This window comes from Vicugna pacos, chromosome 7 (assembly GCF_048564905.1).
Source record: "Vicugna pacos chromosome 7, VicPac4, whole genome shotgun sequence".
Classification (NCBI taxonomy): Eukaryota; Metazoa; Chordata; class Mammalia; order Artiodactyla; family Camelidae; genus Vicugna; species Vicugna pacos.
In genome coordinates, this window is record NC_132993.1 from 63984356 (window position 1) to 64005673 (window position 21318).

The window sequence follows — 21318 nt, forward strand, 5'->3', positions numbered from 1 at the left end:
AACAGTTAATGGGCATTTAGATTATTTCCTGATTTCGGCTATTATGCAGAATAAAGTTAGGAACATTCATGTATGTGTCTCTGTGTAGAAGTATGTTTTCCTTTCTCCTGGGTAGATTTCCAGGAGTGAAAATGCGGGGTCATATGGTAATTTAATATTCAACTTTTATAAAGCTGTCAAAATGTTTTCCAAAGTGGCTATACTGTTTGATATTTCCACCAGCAATGTAAGAGGGTTCTAATTACTCCACATTCTTGCCAATACTTGGTATTGTTGGTCTTTCTGATAGGCACTAGGTTGGGTGTATAGTCATATCTCACTGCAGTTTTAATTTTAATTTTCATTTTCTCTATGACTAACTCTCAGGATCATTTCATGGGCTAATAAGCCACTGGTATATCTTCTTTGGTGAAATATCTATTCAAATTGTCCACTTAAAAATTGGGGAGAGCCTTCTAATTATTGAGTTTTGTACCTCTTTATATATTTTATATATTTTGGATATAAATCTTTTATCAGATATATTTTTTGGAAATATTTTCTCCCAATTTGTGGCTGATATGAAAATGTCTTTAGCTTTCACTTTTGAAGGATAGCTTCACTGGATATGGAATTTTTGGTTGACAGACTCTTTTGTTTTGTTTTTGACATTTAAGTATGTCATTACAGTGCCTTCTTGCCTTCACTGGTTTGGATGAGAGGTTAGATCTTAAACTTTCTTTTTTTCTCCTGCATATAAGAGTTGCTTCACTCCTACTACTTTCAAGATTTTTCTCTTTGTCTTTCAACAGTTGGACAATGATGGGTCTAGGTCTGGGTTTCTATGTTTCTCCTAACTGTGGTTCATTTAACTCCCTGGGTTAATAGGTTAATCATATCTTTCATTAATCTTAGTAAGTTTTTGGCAATTATTTCTTCAATTACGTTTTTGCCCCTTTCTCTCTCCTCTCTTTCTGATACTGCCAAATTCCTTTCCAATATACATGATCTACTTTTTTTAATGAATATTAAAAAGTCTCCTTGTTTCTTATCATCCTTGAATGTTCCTCCAACATTCAGGAAATTTACCTTAATCTAGAACTCAAAGATAAGTGACACCAAATCCTGTCAGTGGTCAAGACACTGGTCATGAATTAATTATTTTTCATGGTTGGTTATCTTTCAACTATTTCTATACAGCTTAGGTGGCAAAACAATGTAACAGCTCCTCAAATATTGAAAAGTAGAAAACTTTTTTTTATTAAAAAACTGAGAAGTAACAACGGTATTTTTATAAAGCAAATTGTAGTAGCTATGATAATTACCATCATGACAAGCAGTTGATATGTAGATTACAGATTCGCATCCCTTTTTTAAATTGGACAAGAGATTTTGAAGGGAGATAGGTATCATCTTTGAAACAAACTCTTCAGTTAAAAGACCCCAGTTAAAATCCTAACTTAGTTGTTTCCTGGTAAATTGTGTGAGACAGGATAAATTATTTATTTCTAGCCCTCAATTACCTCATCTGTAATAGGAGATATTGATATCTACATATAACACAGGATTTTGTGGGAGTTAAAAGAGGTATCATTTTTAAAAGGTTAGCAAGATAGGTACCAAAAAATTCTATAAAGATTTTTAGTCAGTTATAAATGCCTTCAGATTAGAACTAGTTTCATAGTCCTCCTAAAAATGTTTTAAATATAAATGTATCAGAGCTCAATTTACATTTCCAATAAAATATTTATATTTCCAAATATAAGTATAAAACTATTTTTCCAGATAAAATAGGGGAAAATGTAATATAAAATTTTTTTATAAATTTAAAGCAGACAATAAGTAATTTCATTAAAAAACATTATCCTTGAAAATTAAAGGCAAAATTACATGATTTTCTTAGTTTTTAAAGTCACATGATCTAACAGCTTGCAAATTTTTGTTGATATCAATTGGTAGACACCCATCAAATTACTCAGACTTAGAAAAAAACAATAATTTTGGCAATTTACATAAGCTTACTAGAATCAGTCTAGACTCACAGATTTTTATCTTCCATTTAAAAAAAGTTTTGTCTGTCAATTGTCAAATGCTCTGAAGCAATTCATGTTAATTTTTTGCAATGACAGACAGAAAGGGTTATTATTAGAGGGTTTAAAAGAAATATTCTAAACACAATAAATGTGTATCACATTATAGCACATGTGGATGAATAATACTGATATTACAAATATAGATCCTTTATCCAGGTTAAGATTCATGCTGGTACTATTATTTTAATCACGAAGCTCAAGATCACATAGTCCAACCCCTCTCACTTCAAAGATGAAGAAACTAAAGACAAAATAAGTTAAGTGACTTTCTCATGATCACATAGCTAGCTGCACAGTCTTCATCAAGACAGAACTTTCTGACTTGCAGCATGATGCTTTCCCAGCTTCACCTCTCTGCTTTTTAGCAGCCTGAAAGACTATACATAATTTTGATCATATAGGTTTCTGTCTTGATGGTAATCCAGTATAATAGAATAAAAAGTAAGGATTTGGAATGTATTCACTCACTGATTCAACATGTATCGAATGGCTATCACGTGTCAGGCACTGTTCCGAGCACTGGGTATTAGACCCAAGCTGAACTCCGTATCTGCCACGTAATTAATTGCGTGATTTCAGACAAAAATCTCTTAAGGTCCCAGCTTCTAAATTACTCACATGAAGATGGTAATATCAACCTTTCTCACAATGTTGAAACATTAAATGAGATCATACACTTGGAAGTGCCAACAAGTAAGGTCCCCAATTTATGTACAATTGACCTATTACCTAAATTGCACACCATCTAAACAATTATCACATGAATGTCAGATCTCAAACTTAACATGTTGAGAATGAACTTATTATCCTTCCTTTCCTATAATCACCCCATCTCATAGTCCCTTTCCTTTTATTGGGTCCACCATCTACCCAATTACTCAAGCCAAAATCCTGGAAGTCATTCTGATTACCTCCATCTCCATCAGGCTCCATGCCCAGCCAAACAACCAAACCCATCAGGTATCCCTCTGAAGAAAACTCACTCCGATTACCCTACAATGAAACCTACCAACTAACATTCCCTACCCAAGCACCCAGAACTCCAACTCAGGGTATTTAGTGCCTCACTCTTAAATATGAGTTGATAATGAAGATCTCCAGGCTGCTAAAGGTTGCTTCCAATAAGAAAGAGAACAAAACAGACAAGCAAAATAAAAAAAAGAAAAGAAAAAAGAAACAGAGACAATACTGAAGAAAACTGAAAGGAATTATATAACTTAACTCTCAAAGAGCTGGGATGATAACTCTTTTTTGATCTTCTTTTTAGAGTTTTGCTTGTGTTTTCCATCCGAATCTTCTCTTGAATGTTTATTTCTTATTAATGATTTTTTATATGTAAGAAATTCATTATTTCCTGGTTGTTTTTATTTTATGACCTCATGGTTATATTTAATAAATGCAGTAGCCCAACAATCCTGTAAGCTTAGTAGTATTTTCATCCTTCTTTTACAGATGAGGAAACTGAGCACAGAATGTTTAAGAGGCTTGCTCAAAATCACACATTTAGGCAGGAATGGAGGCCAATTCTGAATCCAGGCAGTTGGGCTTCCCAGTCCAGGCTCTTAACCACAACGTGAAACTGATCCGTGCTGGTCATTCACCCAATTTGTTAAAATCCACTGTAAGAGCCCAACATACATCCTAAGAACTACCAGCATGCACAAGAAACCCTTGGACAAGGTTAATGTCTAAAACCTGAAAATCCTGTATTAGATAGCTACATGGAAAAAAAACTCTGTGGTTAAAAATAATCCAACAAAAACAAAGAGGTTATAACATAAGATAGATGTGATTAAGAAAATCAAGTAGCAGTCAAACAATGAAATTTTAATGGCTCAATTAAAATCAGCCTTGTTTTCTATCTCATAACTTCACACCAAATTTATAAAAACAATATCAATAACAAATAATTTATACATCAAACTTACTGTACTATTAAAAATATTTTAATTATGTATTTGAATTATAGTTATACAATTAAGTAACAACTAAAGGATCAAATTACTCATTTTACTAGCAGTTTTAATGATTCCAAATAAAAGAGGTTGTCCTTCCTTCTTAATCTCTTCTTGAATTTCTATCTGTTTCTGCCTCCCTGGGTACCTCAATTTTTATTAGAAATCTAAAATGTTTCCCTAGAATTCTAACAGAATGAATGATGGTTAGGGCGGGGGGAATCAACTGAGGAATAAACAAGCAAAAATGAAGATTCAATTTCTGAAAAAGGCTAAAGAGAGGAAGAGAGAAAAAAGCTGAATAAAGCATATGGGACTATTCAGACATGACAAAGGATACATTCAGATGATGAGTTCCATACTGTACAGTTGCCAATCACAGGTTCTTTTTCTCCTACTTGCTTACTACTACTTTCCCCTTAGCTACACTGCTGAGCTGATTTTTCTGTTACCCTCCTCTGTCCCAATGGATCCTGCCCTCTTTTCTTTGTTGAATAATGCGCTGTCAAGTTTATAAATAAGCTTTTCCTCTACATTCCACACCATCCAATCTATCTTTTTTGCTGACCTTAATTTTATGGCAGTAATGCAACCTTCTGCATGAAACAAAAATGCAGTATAAGTTCAAATTTTCTACTCAAAATCTCTCTCTCCTACTATAATGCTTAAGTGTGGGCTCTGCAGCATGACTGCTCAGGTTCGACTTTCAGTGCTACCAACACACTGGATATGACCTTGGGTGAGTGTTTTAATCTCTCTGTGCCTTTCTCCGCCTAAAAACAGAAATAACGAAAACGCACACCTGAGAGGGTTTCATGAGAATTTAGGAAGCCTAGGCCCCAGCTGTCAGTACACACTAAAACTGTCTAGCAATATTATTCCCATTATCCTTTTATTTTTTTTTTACATTTTTTATTGATTCATAATCATTTTACAGTGTTGTGTCAAATTCCAGTGTTCAGCACAATTTTTCAGTCATTCATGGACATATACACACTCATTGTCACATTTTTTTCTCTGTGATTTATCATAACATTTTGTGTATATTTCCCTGTGCTATACAGTGTAATCTTGTTTATCTATTCTACAATTTTGAAATCCCAGTCTATCCCTTCCCACCCTCTACCCCCTCCCCCCCGGTAACCACAAGTCTGTATTCTCTGTCCATGAGTCTACTTCTGTCCTGTATTTATGCTTTGTTTTTGTTTGTTTGTTTGTTTTTGTTTTTTAGATTCCACATATGAGCGATCTCATATGGTATTTTTCTTTCTCTTTCTGGCTTACTTCACTTAGAATGACATTCTCCAGGAGCATCCATGTTGCTGCAAATGGCGTTATGTTGTCGGGTTTTATGGCTGAGTAGTATTCCATTGTATAAATATACCACCTCTTCTTTATCCAGTCACCTGTTGATGGACATTTAGGTTGTTTCCATGTTTTGGCTATTGTAAATAGTGCTGCTATGAACATTGGAGTGCAGGTGTCATCCTGAAGTAGATTTCCTTCTGGATACAAGCCCAGGAGTGGGATTCCTGGGTCATATGGTAAGTCTATTCCTAGTCTTTGGAGGAATCTCCACACTGTTTTCCATAGTGGCTGCACCAAACTGCATTCCCACCAGCAGTGTAGGAGGGTTCCCCTTTCTCCACAGCCTCTCCAGCATTTGTCATTTTTGGATTTTTGAATGACGGCCATTCTGACTGGTGTGAGGTGATACCTCATTGTAGTTTTGATTTGCATTTCTCTGATAATTAGTGATATTGAGCATTTTTTCATGTGCTTTTTGATCACCTGTATGTCTTCCTTGGAGAGTTGCTTGTTTAGGTCTTCTGCCCATTTTTGGATTGGGTTGTTTATTTTTTTCTTATTGAGTCATATGAGCTGCTTATATATTTTGGAGATCAAGCCTTTGTCAGTTTCACTTGCAAAAATTTTCTCCCATTCCGTAGGTTTTCTTCTTGTTTTATTTCTGGTTTCCTTTGCTCTGCAGAAGCTTGTAAGCCCATTATCCTTTTAAATTGTTCTCTGGTAGAGTACCTCAATTTCTCTCTAAGCACAACTCTGACCTAAGAAAATCATTAGCTATTCAAGAATCCACAAGAAGAGACAATTGGTTCCCTTCCTTTTATTCCTCATCTGGGGAAATTTTAGCCAAAAAAAACCCCAAAAAACAAGTTCAGGCATCTAGAATATAATATCACAGAGCAATATAACATACACATTTTGAAGCTGTTTTAAAGATGGGGTATCCTAAGGAATTTCTACTCCCTTTCAGACCTTTCCTAGACCTCCTGACTCTTTATCAGTACCATCAGAAACCATGAAGATATTGTATAAGGATTTTAAATTAAAATAGAAAAGCCGGCCTTAGCGTGGCTACTCAATTTCTCTAAGCTCCCATCAAAGACAGCATGAGTTTCATAGCATCTGAACCTGAATTAAGCCATTAAGCACTCGAGCTCTATGAGATAAAATTCAAAGTCCATTTTTGGACATAAATTTGGGTAAGATTAGGGTTGCTTACAAGTGTTTCTAATTTAGGTGAAAATTATGTGTTAAAAATCTAAATTCCCAGGTAAGCTAATAAGTGGTAAGCAGTCACTTGAAAACTACTTTACTACCCACAGTGCTTTCTTACTTTGAAATCTTCCTGCTGTTGACATTTTGTGAATGAGGAAACTGACCAAAACAGCAGGAAAGAGGCAAACTCAAATTAAAGCTCTTCCTTTCAACTGAACAAGCCATGCCACTCCCTTATTAATGTAAAAATGTAAAAGTGAACATATCCCAAGCATCTCCCGCCCTTGTCCTAAATATTTCAAGTTCTACCATTAGATACACAGAGGAGTTACTGTGCATGGATTTCTGGACTTAGTAACACCAAAAAAGACTGAGCAATAGTGATGATAGCTTTTGCTTCCACACATAAATAGCAGAAAAATAAGACTAAGAAAGGCAAGAATGAAAAGGCAAGAGAGGAACAATTAACCAAAACTGACCCAGACTTTAATTCTTCTTATTCTTATAGGGTCATTTACATCCATTAAAAATCACTCAGAAGTCAGATTTTATTAGAAAAACCTTAAAATATTTTATTCAAAGGAAAATACAATGTCATTTTGTAAGCAGTTCCTCCATCAGGGATCAAGAATTCTTGCACCTGATGTCCAGAGCATTCAAAGCTCTGAGTTTAAAGACTCCTTGGGAAATCAAAATCACAATGCAGAGGTAAATGGTTCCTGAGAGATGGCACAAACCATCTCCTGTGTTCTGCTAATACAGTTACTCGGGCCCAATGCCTTTAGGTAGTGTTATGGACTGAACTGTGTCCCCCAATATTCATAGCCTAATCCCAGCATCTCAGGGCATGACAGTATTTGAAAAAGAATTTTTTCAAAGGTAATCAAGTTAGAGTGAGGTCATTAAAGTGGGTCCTAATCCAACATGACTGGTGTCCTTATAGGAAAGGAAATTTGGACAAAAGCACAAAGGAAGATGATATGAAGACACAGGGAGAAGACAGCCATCTATAAGGCAAGAGAAGCTTGAAACAAATCCCTCTCTCGTGGCCTTCAGAAGGAGGGCCCTGACACCTTGACCTCAGAATTCTAAGATCCAGAACCATGAGATGATATATTGCTGTTGTTTGAGCCTGAGGGACTACAGTCTGAGGGACTACATTACGACAGTTCTAATAAACTAGTACAGTGATGAAAAACAAAGTCAGGATCGAAACCCAGCTTTCCAGACTCTACCATAAGGCCTTCCATCTCACTACACTGTCCTACAACTTACCTCCCTGTTTACACTCAAAGTTCTCACCCATAAAAATGTTATACTTGTTCACCTTAAGGATCATGCTAAGTACATACTGTTTATGCTGACCTCTTACGAGCTACACTCCCACATCACCAACAAGGCATTTTCTTATAGATGTCTCGTGAACTCAGAATGTCTAAAACCCCAATCAACTACTCCACAAAGTTAGTATGGACACTGTTTTATAATCTAAGAACATCTATGTACAAGAGCTAAGTCCTGGGATAAGTCATCTAATCTAATGATGTTGATATGTAAAGAGCATCTATAAATCAATAAGAAAAACCAACAGAAAATATATTAAAGGATAGGAACCAAGAAATCAAGAAAGAAGAAATATAAAAGACTAATAAGATAGCACTATCCCCCCATTTTTAAGCACTTTCCTTAAAAGTCATGAATGTAGAGTGATTCTAGATTAACAGGTGCCTTAGAAGTTCTGCAATCAAAATCAAACATATAAAACTCTTCAGTCAGTTATGATAGCCTCACCAACAACACACAGCAGTTTTTTTTTTTCTCACACCGGAGTATACAGCAGGATTGTTTTATTTTATTTCACATGACCTAATATGACTGTAAGAGGTACTGAGTTTTAAATTTCAGTTTACACATTACAACCAGAAATATAACTATATAATTTAGAAATACAGCATATTCAGAGGTGTATAATATTTAAATAGTAACGGGTATCATGCAAACACAAAAGCAAAGATAATGAGAAAAAATGCCTACCTTCCCTGATAGCTGTAAAAGGTGTACCTTCTTCTTCTTGCAGCCTGATCACCTTCAGGGCCACCAACTTCCCATTTACTCTGGAGAAACAAAAGAAAAGATGAGAAACATAGGGGTGAAAATATGTTCCCATTATGGTTCTAAATTACAATTTATGCTTTATGCTTTTTTGCATTGAAAATGTCAGTGACTCAATTATGCCATCAAAACAAGATTAATTTCAGTAAGACTGGGAATCCTATATCATCATCATAAATATTCACACTTTAAATATTCACACTTGCATAGTCCAAGATTTTAACTGAAGTTTTCTGTGATTCACTCTATGTTCCTTCCAAAATGAAACTAGTGCTTAACAAAAACACCATGTTCGATCAATTATTCACAGATTGATTAAAAATCAAGCCGTCAAAATAACGCTCTCCTTTTGTTTCTCCAATAGCTCCTTTGTTTCCTTTGGTGAAATACTTTCTTCTTCAGTCTTAAGTTGAGGTCATTCATCCCCATGGACAGAAGCTTAACAATCAGTCTTCTCTCTGCCCTCTTCTTTCTCTGTCTCTCTCTGTCTCTGTCTGTCTCCCTCTCTCTCAACACCACCCATTCCTTCCTTTTTCACTGTTTTTTTTTTAACTCAAGCCTCCTAAAATTACATTTGGTCTAATAGTGTTTTATAATGTAGTAAGTAACATCAAAATAAAAGTTATGAATATTTTACTATTACAAAATTACACAAGACCTTTCCAAAGCAGATGGTTTTTCCAGACACAATCTAAATGTATATCGGCTCTACTTAAAAGTAAGATTGCACGAGGCAGATAACTTTTATCCAATAAAATAAAGACATGATTATTTATATTGGTCTTCTAGTTGAATGCTCTATTTTCTACCTTTACAAGGTTTACCAGCATACTTTCTTAATTAAAATAGGTAAAACAAGCACACATTAAAACTACAGAAGCTGTAAGAAAGCATTTAATGAAAAGTAAATTTCCCTGCCACATCCTCCCTCAGCCACCCAGCTCCCATGCTCTGAGGTCATCATTTACCACTGTTCACTCACACTCTCTCACACACACACACACAAATGGTAGTATGCCATAGAGGGTACAGCATATATTATTTTTAAAACTCAATATACATTTGGGTGATTTCTTCATAAATTCATAGAAAATTGTCTCTTGCTACTGAAAGACTGTAGAAATATTGTATGAATGTATTTTATATTAATTTTAACCCCAAAACTTTACTGATAAGCATTTAGCATATTCCCAATTTTCTGCTACTTAAACAATGATGCAATAAATATTCCTGGACATAATTTCATTCACATAAAAACAGGTCCATAAGACAAATTCTTAAAAGCAGAATTGCAAGATGAAAACATATGTGAATTTCTAAATTCTAATTCTGATGAACACTGAGAAATCATCCCACATACAGGCTGTGCCAATTTATGCTACCTTCAGCAAACAGGAACTCCTGGTCCCCCTTTATCTGTATACACTATATTATCCACCACTGATTTTGCCAATCTGATAGATGAAAAATGGTTTCTCTTTACAATTTAAATTGCACCCAAAAATCTTTAGAGGTTATGGAACCAGCAAAGGAGAATTCACGTGGCCTGGAGAATCCAGTGCCGGAGTCTGAAATAAATAATCTGAATGTCTTTTTTAGGAACTGCATCCAATTTGTCTGTTTTTGATCACATAAACTGCCATGGACACAAAATTTGAAAGGTCAAGGAATTTATCACAGCGCAACCATGCTAGGGGTACTCCTCGTAGAACTGATTGTTAAATACATTACTGGTTACAGTAATCAAAAGACATCTGATTACAAGGTTCACAAGGTGCCATCCTCTCAAGGTTAGGAGTTGTGTTTCTTTTCCCTTGTGTTTCAGCTGGGAGGACAGCCTGCTGCTTTCCTGCTCTGCAACTCTCCTCTCCTGAGTACATCACCTCAATTTTTTTCTAACCCTAATTATGTTCTAGGTACCCAGGTGCAAGCAAAACAATTAACATGCACATGGGGTTCAACTGGAGACTGAACCTTGTGCTCTTCACTTTGTCCTTTACGACTAAGGGACGCCTCTGGCGGGGCTTGAGGCTGGGATGCAGGCAGCGCTGACATCTGCACAGATTCTCGCAGCCCAGTTGAGCTCATCACTGGCTCCCTGAGGAGGCAGGAACTGATTCCAGGAACTGCTTGGAATTTTCCCTTCATTTACACATCTTCTCCCCTCATCCATAAAAAAACACACACACAACCTTCTTCCCACAAGGCTTTTCCATTTCCCTTGAGGTCGTTAACTTGCATATACCAGGACTGAATTCTGGAATATAGGGAATTCATGTTGTTGGAAGGTTAGATGCTTAAAACACACTCTCAGACCACGAAGCTGTGAGTCCCCTGTAATACACCGAAAGGAGACGAGCCTTAAACTGAACCAGCCCTCACACTTTAAATGCAGCTAGAGAAGGAACACATTTAAGCAATCTCATAGACTAATGTGCATAATTTTTGTAGTGAAAAAAAAACTGAACATATTTACTATGACAAACTGCATAAAAGAATAAGACTCAGGATAATGGAATTCTGATTCTGAAGCATAATTCCCTGTGAATTAAACCTCTAGGTATTAATTTCTTATAGTTATGATAATCATAGCAGTTAAAGACATTGAGATTTACGTATTATATTATGTGAAACTAAGAAATACCTTAAAATTTATACTCGACTATTGGCTTCAGGAGCAAAGAAATCTTCTGTTTTGTTAACTATTACGTGTCCAAAGCCTAAAAAGGTCTGGTACAGAGCAGACCGTCAAAATATTTTACCAAATGAATATTAATAATGTTAATATACTGATATTTCTTTCCCAATACCTGTAAGATAACTCAAGAATAAAGTATAAAAATGATTACTTTCAAGAATTTCAGAACTATCAAATATAAAAATATTTCATTATCTTCTTTCATATTTAGTTTAAATATTTATTTTCTTTTTTCAAATGAAAGGTACGGTCTGTTTGTTTTCAGTGATGCATGCAGGTAAAGTTTTCATTTCCTTGAAGTTTTAGAATTTATAGAGTGCTTTGTTAATTAACCTTTCTCACCCAACAGACATGTTTAAAATCCCTCACTATCTTTAATAATCCAAGCCCAGATCACTAATCAGTATCTCCCTCTTCTCCAACTGCTTTATTGGTTTCCCATTAAGAACCATATTGATTATCAAATTGCTCTTTAACCTAAGAGTCATTGTGGCTCTCTATTTTCTTAAATAGTTTTTCTCTTCATGTCTAGACACTCACCAACTACTGAAGCTCTCTGTTCTAAAGTTGAGAAAAAAACGTTAAGTCACTGGCTCCACTTTTGGAAAAGGCAGCTTTTGAAAAAGTAATGTTATAAATTTTCTAATGCTCTACTTTTGGTGTATACTTTTTAAAAACTTTAATATGGACTGAAACATTTGAAATTCTAAGTTACTAATACGAACAAAATGTCATTTTTAAAGATATTAAAAGAAGATACCTATTATTCTATGAAAAACAAAATGAATATTGTATCTAAGAATTATCTTCTGTGGTTTAAACTATTTTATTAAATATTCAAAACACATACTTCAAACATTGATTTAAGCTCTTTAGAATAATTACAAAATTCAAATCGAATCAATAAATTAGAGCTGTTTACAAGAAAACATTGAAGATTCCTCTACAAGTCTTACTAATTAAATCAAAGGCTAATGAATAAAAGGCAATCAAGGCTTGATTGGCAATGGAGACATTAATTCAGGTAAACAACAAGGCAAAAAAAAGTGCTTTAAACTGTGTTAATATTACCACAGAACTTTCTATTGGAGATATTGCCAGGTTTGTGCCTAGTTCTAAGCTAACCAGGGAGCTGTTTTAATTTGAGATTTTTTTTAGATCAGTAGCATAATTTTTTTTTATTGAAGTATAGTCAGTTTACAATGTTATGTCAATTTCTGGTGTACAGCATGTTTCAGTTCTACATATATTCATTTTCATATTCTTTTTTATTATAGGTTGCTACAAGACACTGAATATAGTTCCCCATGCTATACAGAAAAAACTTGTTTATCTCTTTTATATATATTAGTTAGTATCCCCAGATCTCAAACTCCCAATTTATCCCTTCCCACTCCCGAGATTTCTTTTTTTAGTGGAGGTACGGGGGATTGAACCCAGGACCTCATGCATGCTAAGCAGGAGCTCTACCACTGACCTATTCCCTACCCTGGCCCCATTTCAATTTTTTTTTTTTTTTTTTTTTTTTAGTATTTTCTAATGCTTCCAACAACTGCCATTCCCAGCTTGGCATCACTGTGAAGCTCACTTCAGGCCCAAGGATGCGTGACTCACTGCTCTAGTCTGTCCATCACACGAGAAGAGCTGTCAACTGCATCGGGGGGAAGAGCCAAGGGAAAGCCCAAGAACAGAGCTAACCACATGCAGAGACATGGGGACACTGGGGGTTCTGAGAGCCACAATGAAGTGGAGCCAGCTTTGAACCTGGTTCTAACTACAAATCCAAACCTCTGACAACTTCAGAAACTCCACCCGCAGATCTGTATGCCCTAAGTTTGTAAATAATAAAATGATCTTATGTGAGTGAAGCAAGAGCTAGAAATTTTGAATAAGGAGAACAGCCTATTCATTTTTTCATGCATCTGTTCATTCAACATGTTGTGAACCCTATAAAGGAAAACTCCCCACTTAGGGTAAATTTTCCAGGCTCAAAAGATGATCTCACAAAGAGATTTCCTTAGGGACAATCCTCAAAGGAAAGCCTGAAGGTTTTCTACTCCATCAGTTACCTCAAATCCATAAGATAACTTAGTACAATAAAACAAAATTACAAATATTACCTAGGTCATCTTTGAAAATAGTGTTCATGTGCTAACACCTAGAAGAAATTATGTCCAGAGGATATAAAGGAAATTAAGGCAATATACCTAAAAGAAATTTAATATACTCTGGTAAATTTAATATATTCTGCCTCTCTCTTCCATTATGATTTTGTTTGAAGAGAAACTGCTTTGGAAAATAACACTGAGTGCAGGGAGATGCAGTGCTTTTGTTTCCTTACTGTGTTGGTTGAGAAGCAATAGAAGGAAATGTTGATACTACTGAGGGAGAGACAATGGCAGGCTGGAGTTAAATCAAGGATGATATTTTGGGCTGAACTTATACATTTTTGGCAAAGTCATTAAAAATACTTTAAAAGGTTTTACTATTAATGCTTCTTTTATTAATTCCCTCTTAACACACTGGTTAAAATCCTGACTACAGCTTATCACATACACACTTCAAGAATTAAAACCTTAACTAAATATTAACGGCCTTGCTATCTCCATCCAAATTCAATTTTTGTTCTGGTGTAAATGAGAAATCATCCCCTACTATTTAACCTTTGCTATTCTGAAACATTCTACAAGTGTTATCTACCATATTTTATGCTGGAAAAATAAATTAGAATTTCAAGATAAGTTGTCAGTAATTACATCTCACCCTAATCTTCATCAGAATATAGAGAGAAGAGGAAGAAAACTAATGCTATTTCTGTTAAATTAATTTCTTTTTCTAAAATAAAATCCAAAGATTTATAAAGGAATAGTGTAATGGCTACTTATTAGGATGTGAATAATATTGCAAAAAGTCTTGAGGATTTAAAGCAATGAGAGAATGGTATATGCCCAAACAACAACTATTAAGAGTTTGCACATTTGATAAAAAAAAAAAAACATTGATAATGACATTTTTAATATAAAAACTCATAATATTTTGAAACACAAAATTAGAGGGACATATATTGTTCATGGGGAAAATAAAATAATTACATTTCAATAATTTTTAATTTGCATCGTTCCAAAAATAAAATCTGTCAACAAAGGATCTGGGAGTCTTACTACCTTGCAAGAAGAAGTAACCCCAGTGATCATTCAGGCTCCTGAACAGACAAAAAGATCCTGAGGGGCCTGATTGTCTATAGTGGTCCTCCCACTCCCTGGAACAAAGTAGCCCCTCAAAAGACCTTGACAGAACCTAACTACCCTACTATACCCCTAGTTATTTAGTTCTTCTTTATGTTGAGCTGAAATTTGCTTCCTGTAACTTCTACTCTCTGATTCGAGTTCTGAGTCAACAAAGACTAAACTAAATGCTCTTCTACAAGATAGCCCAGCACTTTATTAAGTTTCAATATCCTGCCTCTCGACAAATACTAATTAGGAGACTATGATTCTGTGCTTGGTATAAAGGATAAACAAGACAGACATGGTCCCTGCTCTTACGTCTACTGTGAAGCCACATGTAATACATGTAACTACAAAGACGGCTGACACACATCAAAGGGAGGTAGGAGTCTCTCGCTCATCAAAGATGGGACAATTTAAGCATCACTAAACTAATATCTGTGTTTGAAAGGTATCAACTCTGTTTAACTCAATAAGTTGATAATGAGATACATACTAAAAAACCCTCTTGAGTCACATTTCGAGGGTACTATGGAACCATCTCATTTGTTTAAAACCTGTTAAATAAAGAGAATATATCAAGAATTTACCTTCCCTTTTCATATGCTTTCATACACACTGTACCTCAGTGTGACCAGATAGTTAATATGTGGAAGTTTCTCTGTATAGATGCACTGAATGTAACAAATGAAGACGGAATGAAAGAATTTGAGTATAACTATTAACGGTTGCTCAAGTCACAAAAAGTGGCTACCAGATATGTGCCTCATGATGTAAGTGCTCATCCCCTTAACAGAATAAATCCAACCTAATCTGACCAAGTCTAAATCTAACTAGTTATTCTAAGGAGGTAAGGAAACAAGTTAAACAACACCCTGGGATATGATCAAAAAAAAAAAAAACAGGCTATAGGAAACTATAAGAAAATGAAACTGCTTCATCAACAAATAAATTTCAAGAAAAAAAAGGAGAACCCGTAGATTAAAAGAGAGAGGTATTGAGGGACGAGGCCAAGATGGCAGAGTAGTAGGATGCTCGTAGCTCACCCTCTTCCACAGACACACCAAGACTCATATCCACAGACCCACTCAGCCAACCAGAGCACCTGCAGAACTCCAAAAGAACACTGTCCTCTTCAAAAGACAAAGACGCCGAAAATGTGTTTATTCCTACATAGGCATTAGATAGATAAACAAATAAACTCCTTTAAGGACCACAATAGATAATTGATACTCCATAAGCCACAGTGCCAGAGAGATATGAGTAGGATGAAGAAGCAGAGAAACCATTCCCAATTAAAAGAACAAGAGAAATCCCCTGAAAGAACGATCAATGAAATAGACATCGATAGCCTACTAGATCAAGGTTTCAAAAAAGGAGTGATCAAAGTATTGAAGGAACTAAAAGAGATCATGTTTAGAGATATAAAACATTTCAAAAATGAAATCAAAGCTATAAAGACCCAAGTAGAATTGGTAAACTCATTGGCTGAGATGAGAACGGATCTAAAGGCTGTGCAAAGCAGACTAGATAATGCAGAGGAACGAATTAGTGACCTAGAAGACAGGACAACAGAAAGCACCCAATCAGAACAACTGGAAGATGAACAAATAAAAACAAATGAAAGCAACATAAGGGACCTATGGCATAATATAAAGCATGCCAATCTTCGCATGATAGGGGTCCCAGAAGGGGAAGAAAGATCAAAGGGGATTGAAAAGGTTTTCGAAGAAATCATGACTGAAAACTTCCCAAACTTAAAGAAGGAATCAGATATCCAAGTACAGGAAGTTCAAAGGGTCCCAAACAGGAAGAAACCAAAGAGATCCACACCAAGACATATCACAATCAAGATGGCCAGAGTCAAGGATAAAGAAATGATCCTAAAGGCAGCAAGAGAAAGGCAAAGAGTAAGTTACAAGGGAACCCCCATAAGGCTCTCAGCTGATTTCTCTACACAAACACTACAGGCCAGAAGGGAGTGGCAAGATATACTCAAAGTCCTGAATGAAAAAAAGATGCAGCCTAGGATACTTTATCCAGCAAGGCTATCCTTTAGGATAGAAGGAGGCATAAAGAATTTCACAGACAAGAAAAAACTACAAGAGTTTAGCAATAATAAACCCATGCTAAAAGAAATATTGAAGGGTCTACTCTAAATAGAAAAGCAGCAGGATGCTACAGAAATGAGAAACTCATAACTGGAAAGGTGATATGAATTACAAATTAAATAAACATGAAATTGTAAAAGAAGATATCAAAATCATTAAGAGTGGGAGAAGGAAGCAAGGAAATAAAGAGTATTTTTTTTTCTTTCTTTTTTAAATTTTTTGTTTTCGGTAGGGTGGGTTCAAGATACAGTAATGGGCTAATAGACTTACAGAAAAGGGTAACCACAAGCCAAAAACTTACAAGGGAGTCACAAAAACTAAATAAAATTCATGATAACACAAAGGAAAATTAAAAAACCACAAAGGAAGAAGAAAGGAACAAAGAGGAAATACCAAATCAACTGCAAAGAGAAGTTCAAAATGGCAATAAACACACATCTATCATTAATTACTGTAAATGTTAATGGACTAAATGCTCCAGTCAAAAGACATAGAGTGGCAGACTGGATAATAAAGCAAGAACCTTCAATATGCTGCATACAAGAGACCCCCTTTAGGGAGAAGGACACATATAGATTGAGAGTGAAAGGATGGAAAAGGATACTCCATGCAAATGGAAAAGCCAAAAACACAGGTGTTGCAGTACTGATTTCAGACAAAATAGACTTTAAAATAAAGGCCATACAGAAAGATAAAGAAGGACATTTTATAATGATTAAAGGAGTGATACAAGATGAGGATATTACACTCATTAATATATATGCTCCCAATATAGGAGTACCTAAATACATAAAACAATAACTAACAGAGATAAAGGGGGATACTGATGGGAATACAATCATAGTTGGAGATTTTAACACTGCATTAACATCACTAGACAAATCTTCCAGACAGAAAATAAACAAGGCAACAGAGAAATTAAATAATACAATAGAAAAATTATATTTGGTGGATATTTTCAGAGCATTACACCTCCAAAAAATAGAATATACATTCTTTTCAATTGCACATGGAACATTTTCCAGGATTGATCATGTACTTGGGCACAAAAGAAACCTCAACAATTTTAAGAAGATAGAAATTATCTCAAGCATCTTTACTGACCACAATGCCAAGAAACTAGAAATCAACAACAGCGAAACAAAGGAGAAAAAAAAGGAAAGCATGAAGATTAAACAATACGCTATTAAAAAATCAATGGGTCAATGAGGAAATCAAAGCTGAAATTAAAAAATACCTTGAGACAAATGAAAGCACAACCACACAAAACTTATGGGACACAGCAAAGGCAGTGCTAAGAGGGAAGTTTATAGCGATACACGCCTTCCTCAAAAAAAAAAAGAGAACAATCTCAAATAAACAATTTAACCCACCAACTAAACGAACTAGAAAAAGAACAAAAAAACCCAAAAGGCAGCAGAAAGAAGGAAATTATAAAGATCAGGGAGGAAATCAATAAAAAAGAGATTAACAAGACCATACAAAAAATTAACCAAACCAAAAGCTGGTTTTTTGAAAAAGTAAGTAAAATCGACAAACCTCTGGCCAAACTCACAAAGAAGAAAAAAGAGAGAGCACAAATTAGCTAAATAAGAAAGGAAAATGGAGAAATTACAACAAATAAAATAGAAATACAGAATATCTTACGAGAATATTATGAAAAACTATATGGAACCAAACTGGATAACCTAGAGGAGATGGACAAGTTTCTAGAAACATACAGTCCACCAAGACTGAATCAAGAAGAAACTGACCACTTGAACAAACCAATCACTATAAATGAAATCGAAATAGCAATAAAAAACCTCCCTACAAACAAAAGTCCAGGGCTGAACAGCTTCATTGGGGAATTCTACCAAACATACAAAGAAGAACTCATACCAGTCCTTCTCAAACTCTTCCAGACGATTCAAAAGGAGGGAATACTTCTAAACTCATTCTATGAAGCCACCATCACCCTGATACCAAAGCCAGCCAAAGATACCACCAAAAAAGAGAATTATAGGCCAGTATCACTAATGAACATAGATGCCAAAATCCTCACCAAAACTTTAGCAAATAGAATCCAACAACACATAAAAAAGATTATACATCATGACCAAGTGGGGTTCATCGCAGGGACACAAGGGTGGTTCAACATATGCAAATCAATCAATGTAATACATCACATCAACAAGAGAAAGGACAAAAACTACATGATCATCTCAATAGATGCAGAAAAAGCATTTGATAAAATTCAATACCCATTTATGATAAAAACTCTCGCCAAAGTGGGTATAGAGGGAACATAACTCAACATAATAAAAGCTATATATGACAAACCTACAGCCAGCATAGTACTCAACAGTGAAAAACTTAAAACCTTCCTATTAAAATCTGGGACAAGACAAGGATGCCCACTATCACCACTCCTATTCAACATAGTCTTGGAAGTCCAAGCCACAGCAATCAGGCCTAAGAGAGAGAAATAAAAGGGACCCAAATTGGAAAAGAAGAGGTAAAAGTGTCATTATATGCTGACGACATGTTACTATATGTAGAAAACTCTTAAAGGTCCACACAAAAATGAAGAATTCAGCAAGGTAGCAGGTTACAAAATTAATGTTCAAAAATCAGTTGCATTTCTTTATACTAACAATCAATCAACAGAAAAAGAAAGTAAAGAAACAATCCCCTTTAAAATAGCACCCAAAGTAATAAAATACCTAGGAATAAATATAAGCAAGGAGGTGAAAGAATTATACACAGAAAACTATAAACCATTGATGAAGGAAATTAAAGAAGACTTTAAAAAATGGAAAGATATCCCATGCTCTTGGATTGAAGAATCAATATTGTTAAAATGGTCATACTGCCCAAGGCAATCTACAGATTTAATGCAATCTCTAACAAATTACCCAGGACAAATTTCACAGAACTAGAACAAATCATAATAAAATTTATATGGAACCATCAAAGACCTAGAATTGCCAAAGCATTACTGAAGAGAAAGAGGCTGGAGGAGTAACTCTCCCAGACTTCAGACAATACTATAGAGCTACAGTCATCAAGACAGCATGGTATTGGTACAAAAACAGACATATAGACCAAAGGAACAGAACAGAGAGCCCAGAAATGAACCCACAAACTTTTGGTCAACTCATCTTCGACAAAGGAGGCAAGAATATACAATGGAATAAAGACAGTCTCTTCAGCAAATGGTGTTGGGAAAACCGGACAGCAGCATGTAAAACAATGAAGCTAGAGCACTCCCCTACACCATACACAAAAATAAACTCAAAATGAATCAAAGACTTAAACATAAGACAAGATACAATAAACCTCCTAGAAGAAAACACAGGCAAAACATTATCTGACATACATCTCAAAAATTATCTCCTAGAAGAAATAAAAGCAAGAATAAACAAATGGGACCTAATGAAACTTACAAGCTTCTGCACAGCAAAGGAAACCATAAGTAAAACAAAAAGACAACCTATGGAATGGGAGAAAATTTTTGCAAATGAAACTGACAAAGGCTTGATCTCCAGAATATATAAGCAGCTCATACGACTCAATAAGAAACAACCAAACAACCCAATCCAAAAATGGGCAAAAGACCTAAACAAGTAGTTCTCCAAGGAAGACATACAAATGATCAATAGGCACATGAAAAAATGCTCAATATCACTATCAGAGAAATGCAAATCAAAACTACAATGAGGTATCACCTCACACCAGTCTGAATGGCCATCATTTAAAAATCCACAAATGACAAATGCTGAAGAGGCTGTGGAGAAAGGGGAACCCTCCTACACTGCTGGTGGGAATGCAGTTTGGTGCAGCCACTGTGGAAAACAGTGTGGAGATTCCTCAAAAGACTAGGAATAGACTTACCATATGACCCAGGAATCCTGCTCCTGGGCGTATATCCAGAAGGAACCCTACTTCAGGATGACACCTGCACCCCAATGCTCATAGCAGCACTATTTACAATAGCCAAGACATGGAGACAGTCTAAATGTCCATCAATGGATGAATGGATAAAGAAGAGGTGGTATATTTATACAATGGAATACTACTCAGCCATAAAAACTGACAACATAACGCCATTTGCCTCAACATGGGTGCTCCTGGAGAATGTCATTCTAAGTGAAGTAAGCCAGAAAAAGAAAGAAAAATACCATATGAGATCGCTCATATGTGGAATCTAAAAAAAAAGAAAACAAAGCATAAATATAAAACAGAAATAGACTCATAGACATAGAATACAAACTTGTGGTTGCCAAGCGGGCTGGGATGGGAAGGGATAGACTGGGACTTCAAAATTGTAGAATAAATAAACAAGATTATACTGTATAGCACAGGGAAATATATACAAGTTCATATGGTAGCTCACAGAGAAAAAATGTGACGATGAATATATATATGTTCATGTATAACTGAAAAATTTTGCTGAACACTGGAATTTGACACAACATTGTAAAATGATCATACATCAATAAAAAATGTTAAAAAAATAATAATTGGGAGGAATAAATATAGATAAAACAAGGTTAGACGCAGGTTGCCCATGTTGGAAACCAGGTAATGGGATCATGGGGATTTATCATAAATCTGGCCTCTACTAATTTTCCATAATAA

At 35.3% G+C, this 21318-nt stretch overlaps 1 protein-coding gene across 13 annotated transcripts in view; it reads right to left on the reverse strand.

The window, feature by feature from the left end:
• The window catches only part of CDK14 (cyclin dependent kinase 14), a 566062-nt gene that overhangs the window by 309350 nt on the left and 235394 nt on the right, over positions 1–21318 (reverse strand). For all 13 annotated transcript variants that reach the window (XR_012074504.1, XR_012074505.1, XM_072965036.1 and 10 more), the window contains one exon: positions 8582–8661. Coding sequence is in view for 11 of the 13 variants with exons in the window: in XM_072965036.1 (XP_072821137.1) it covers positions 8582–8661 (80 nt within the window). In the remaining 2 variants the exon portion in view is untranslated. The remainder of the gene's footprint in view (positions 1–8581; positions 8662–21318) is intronic.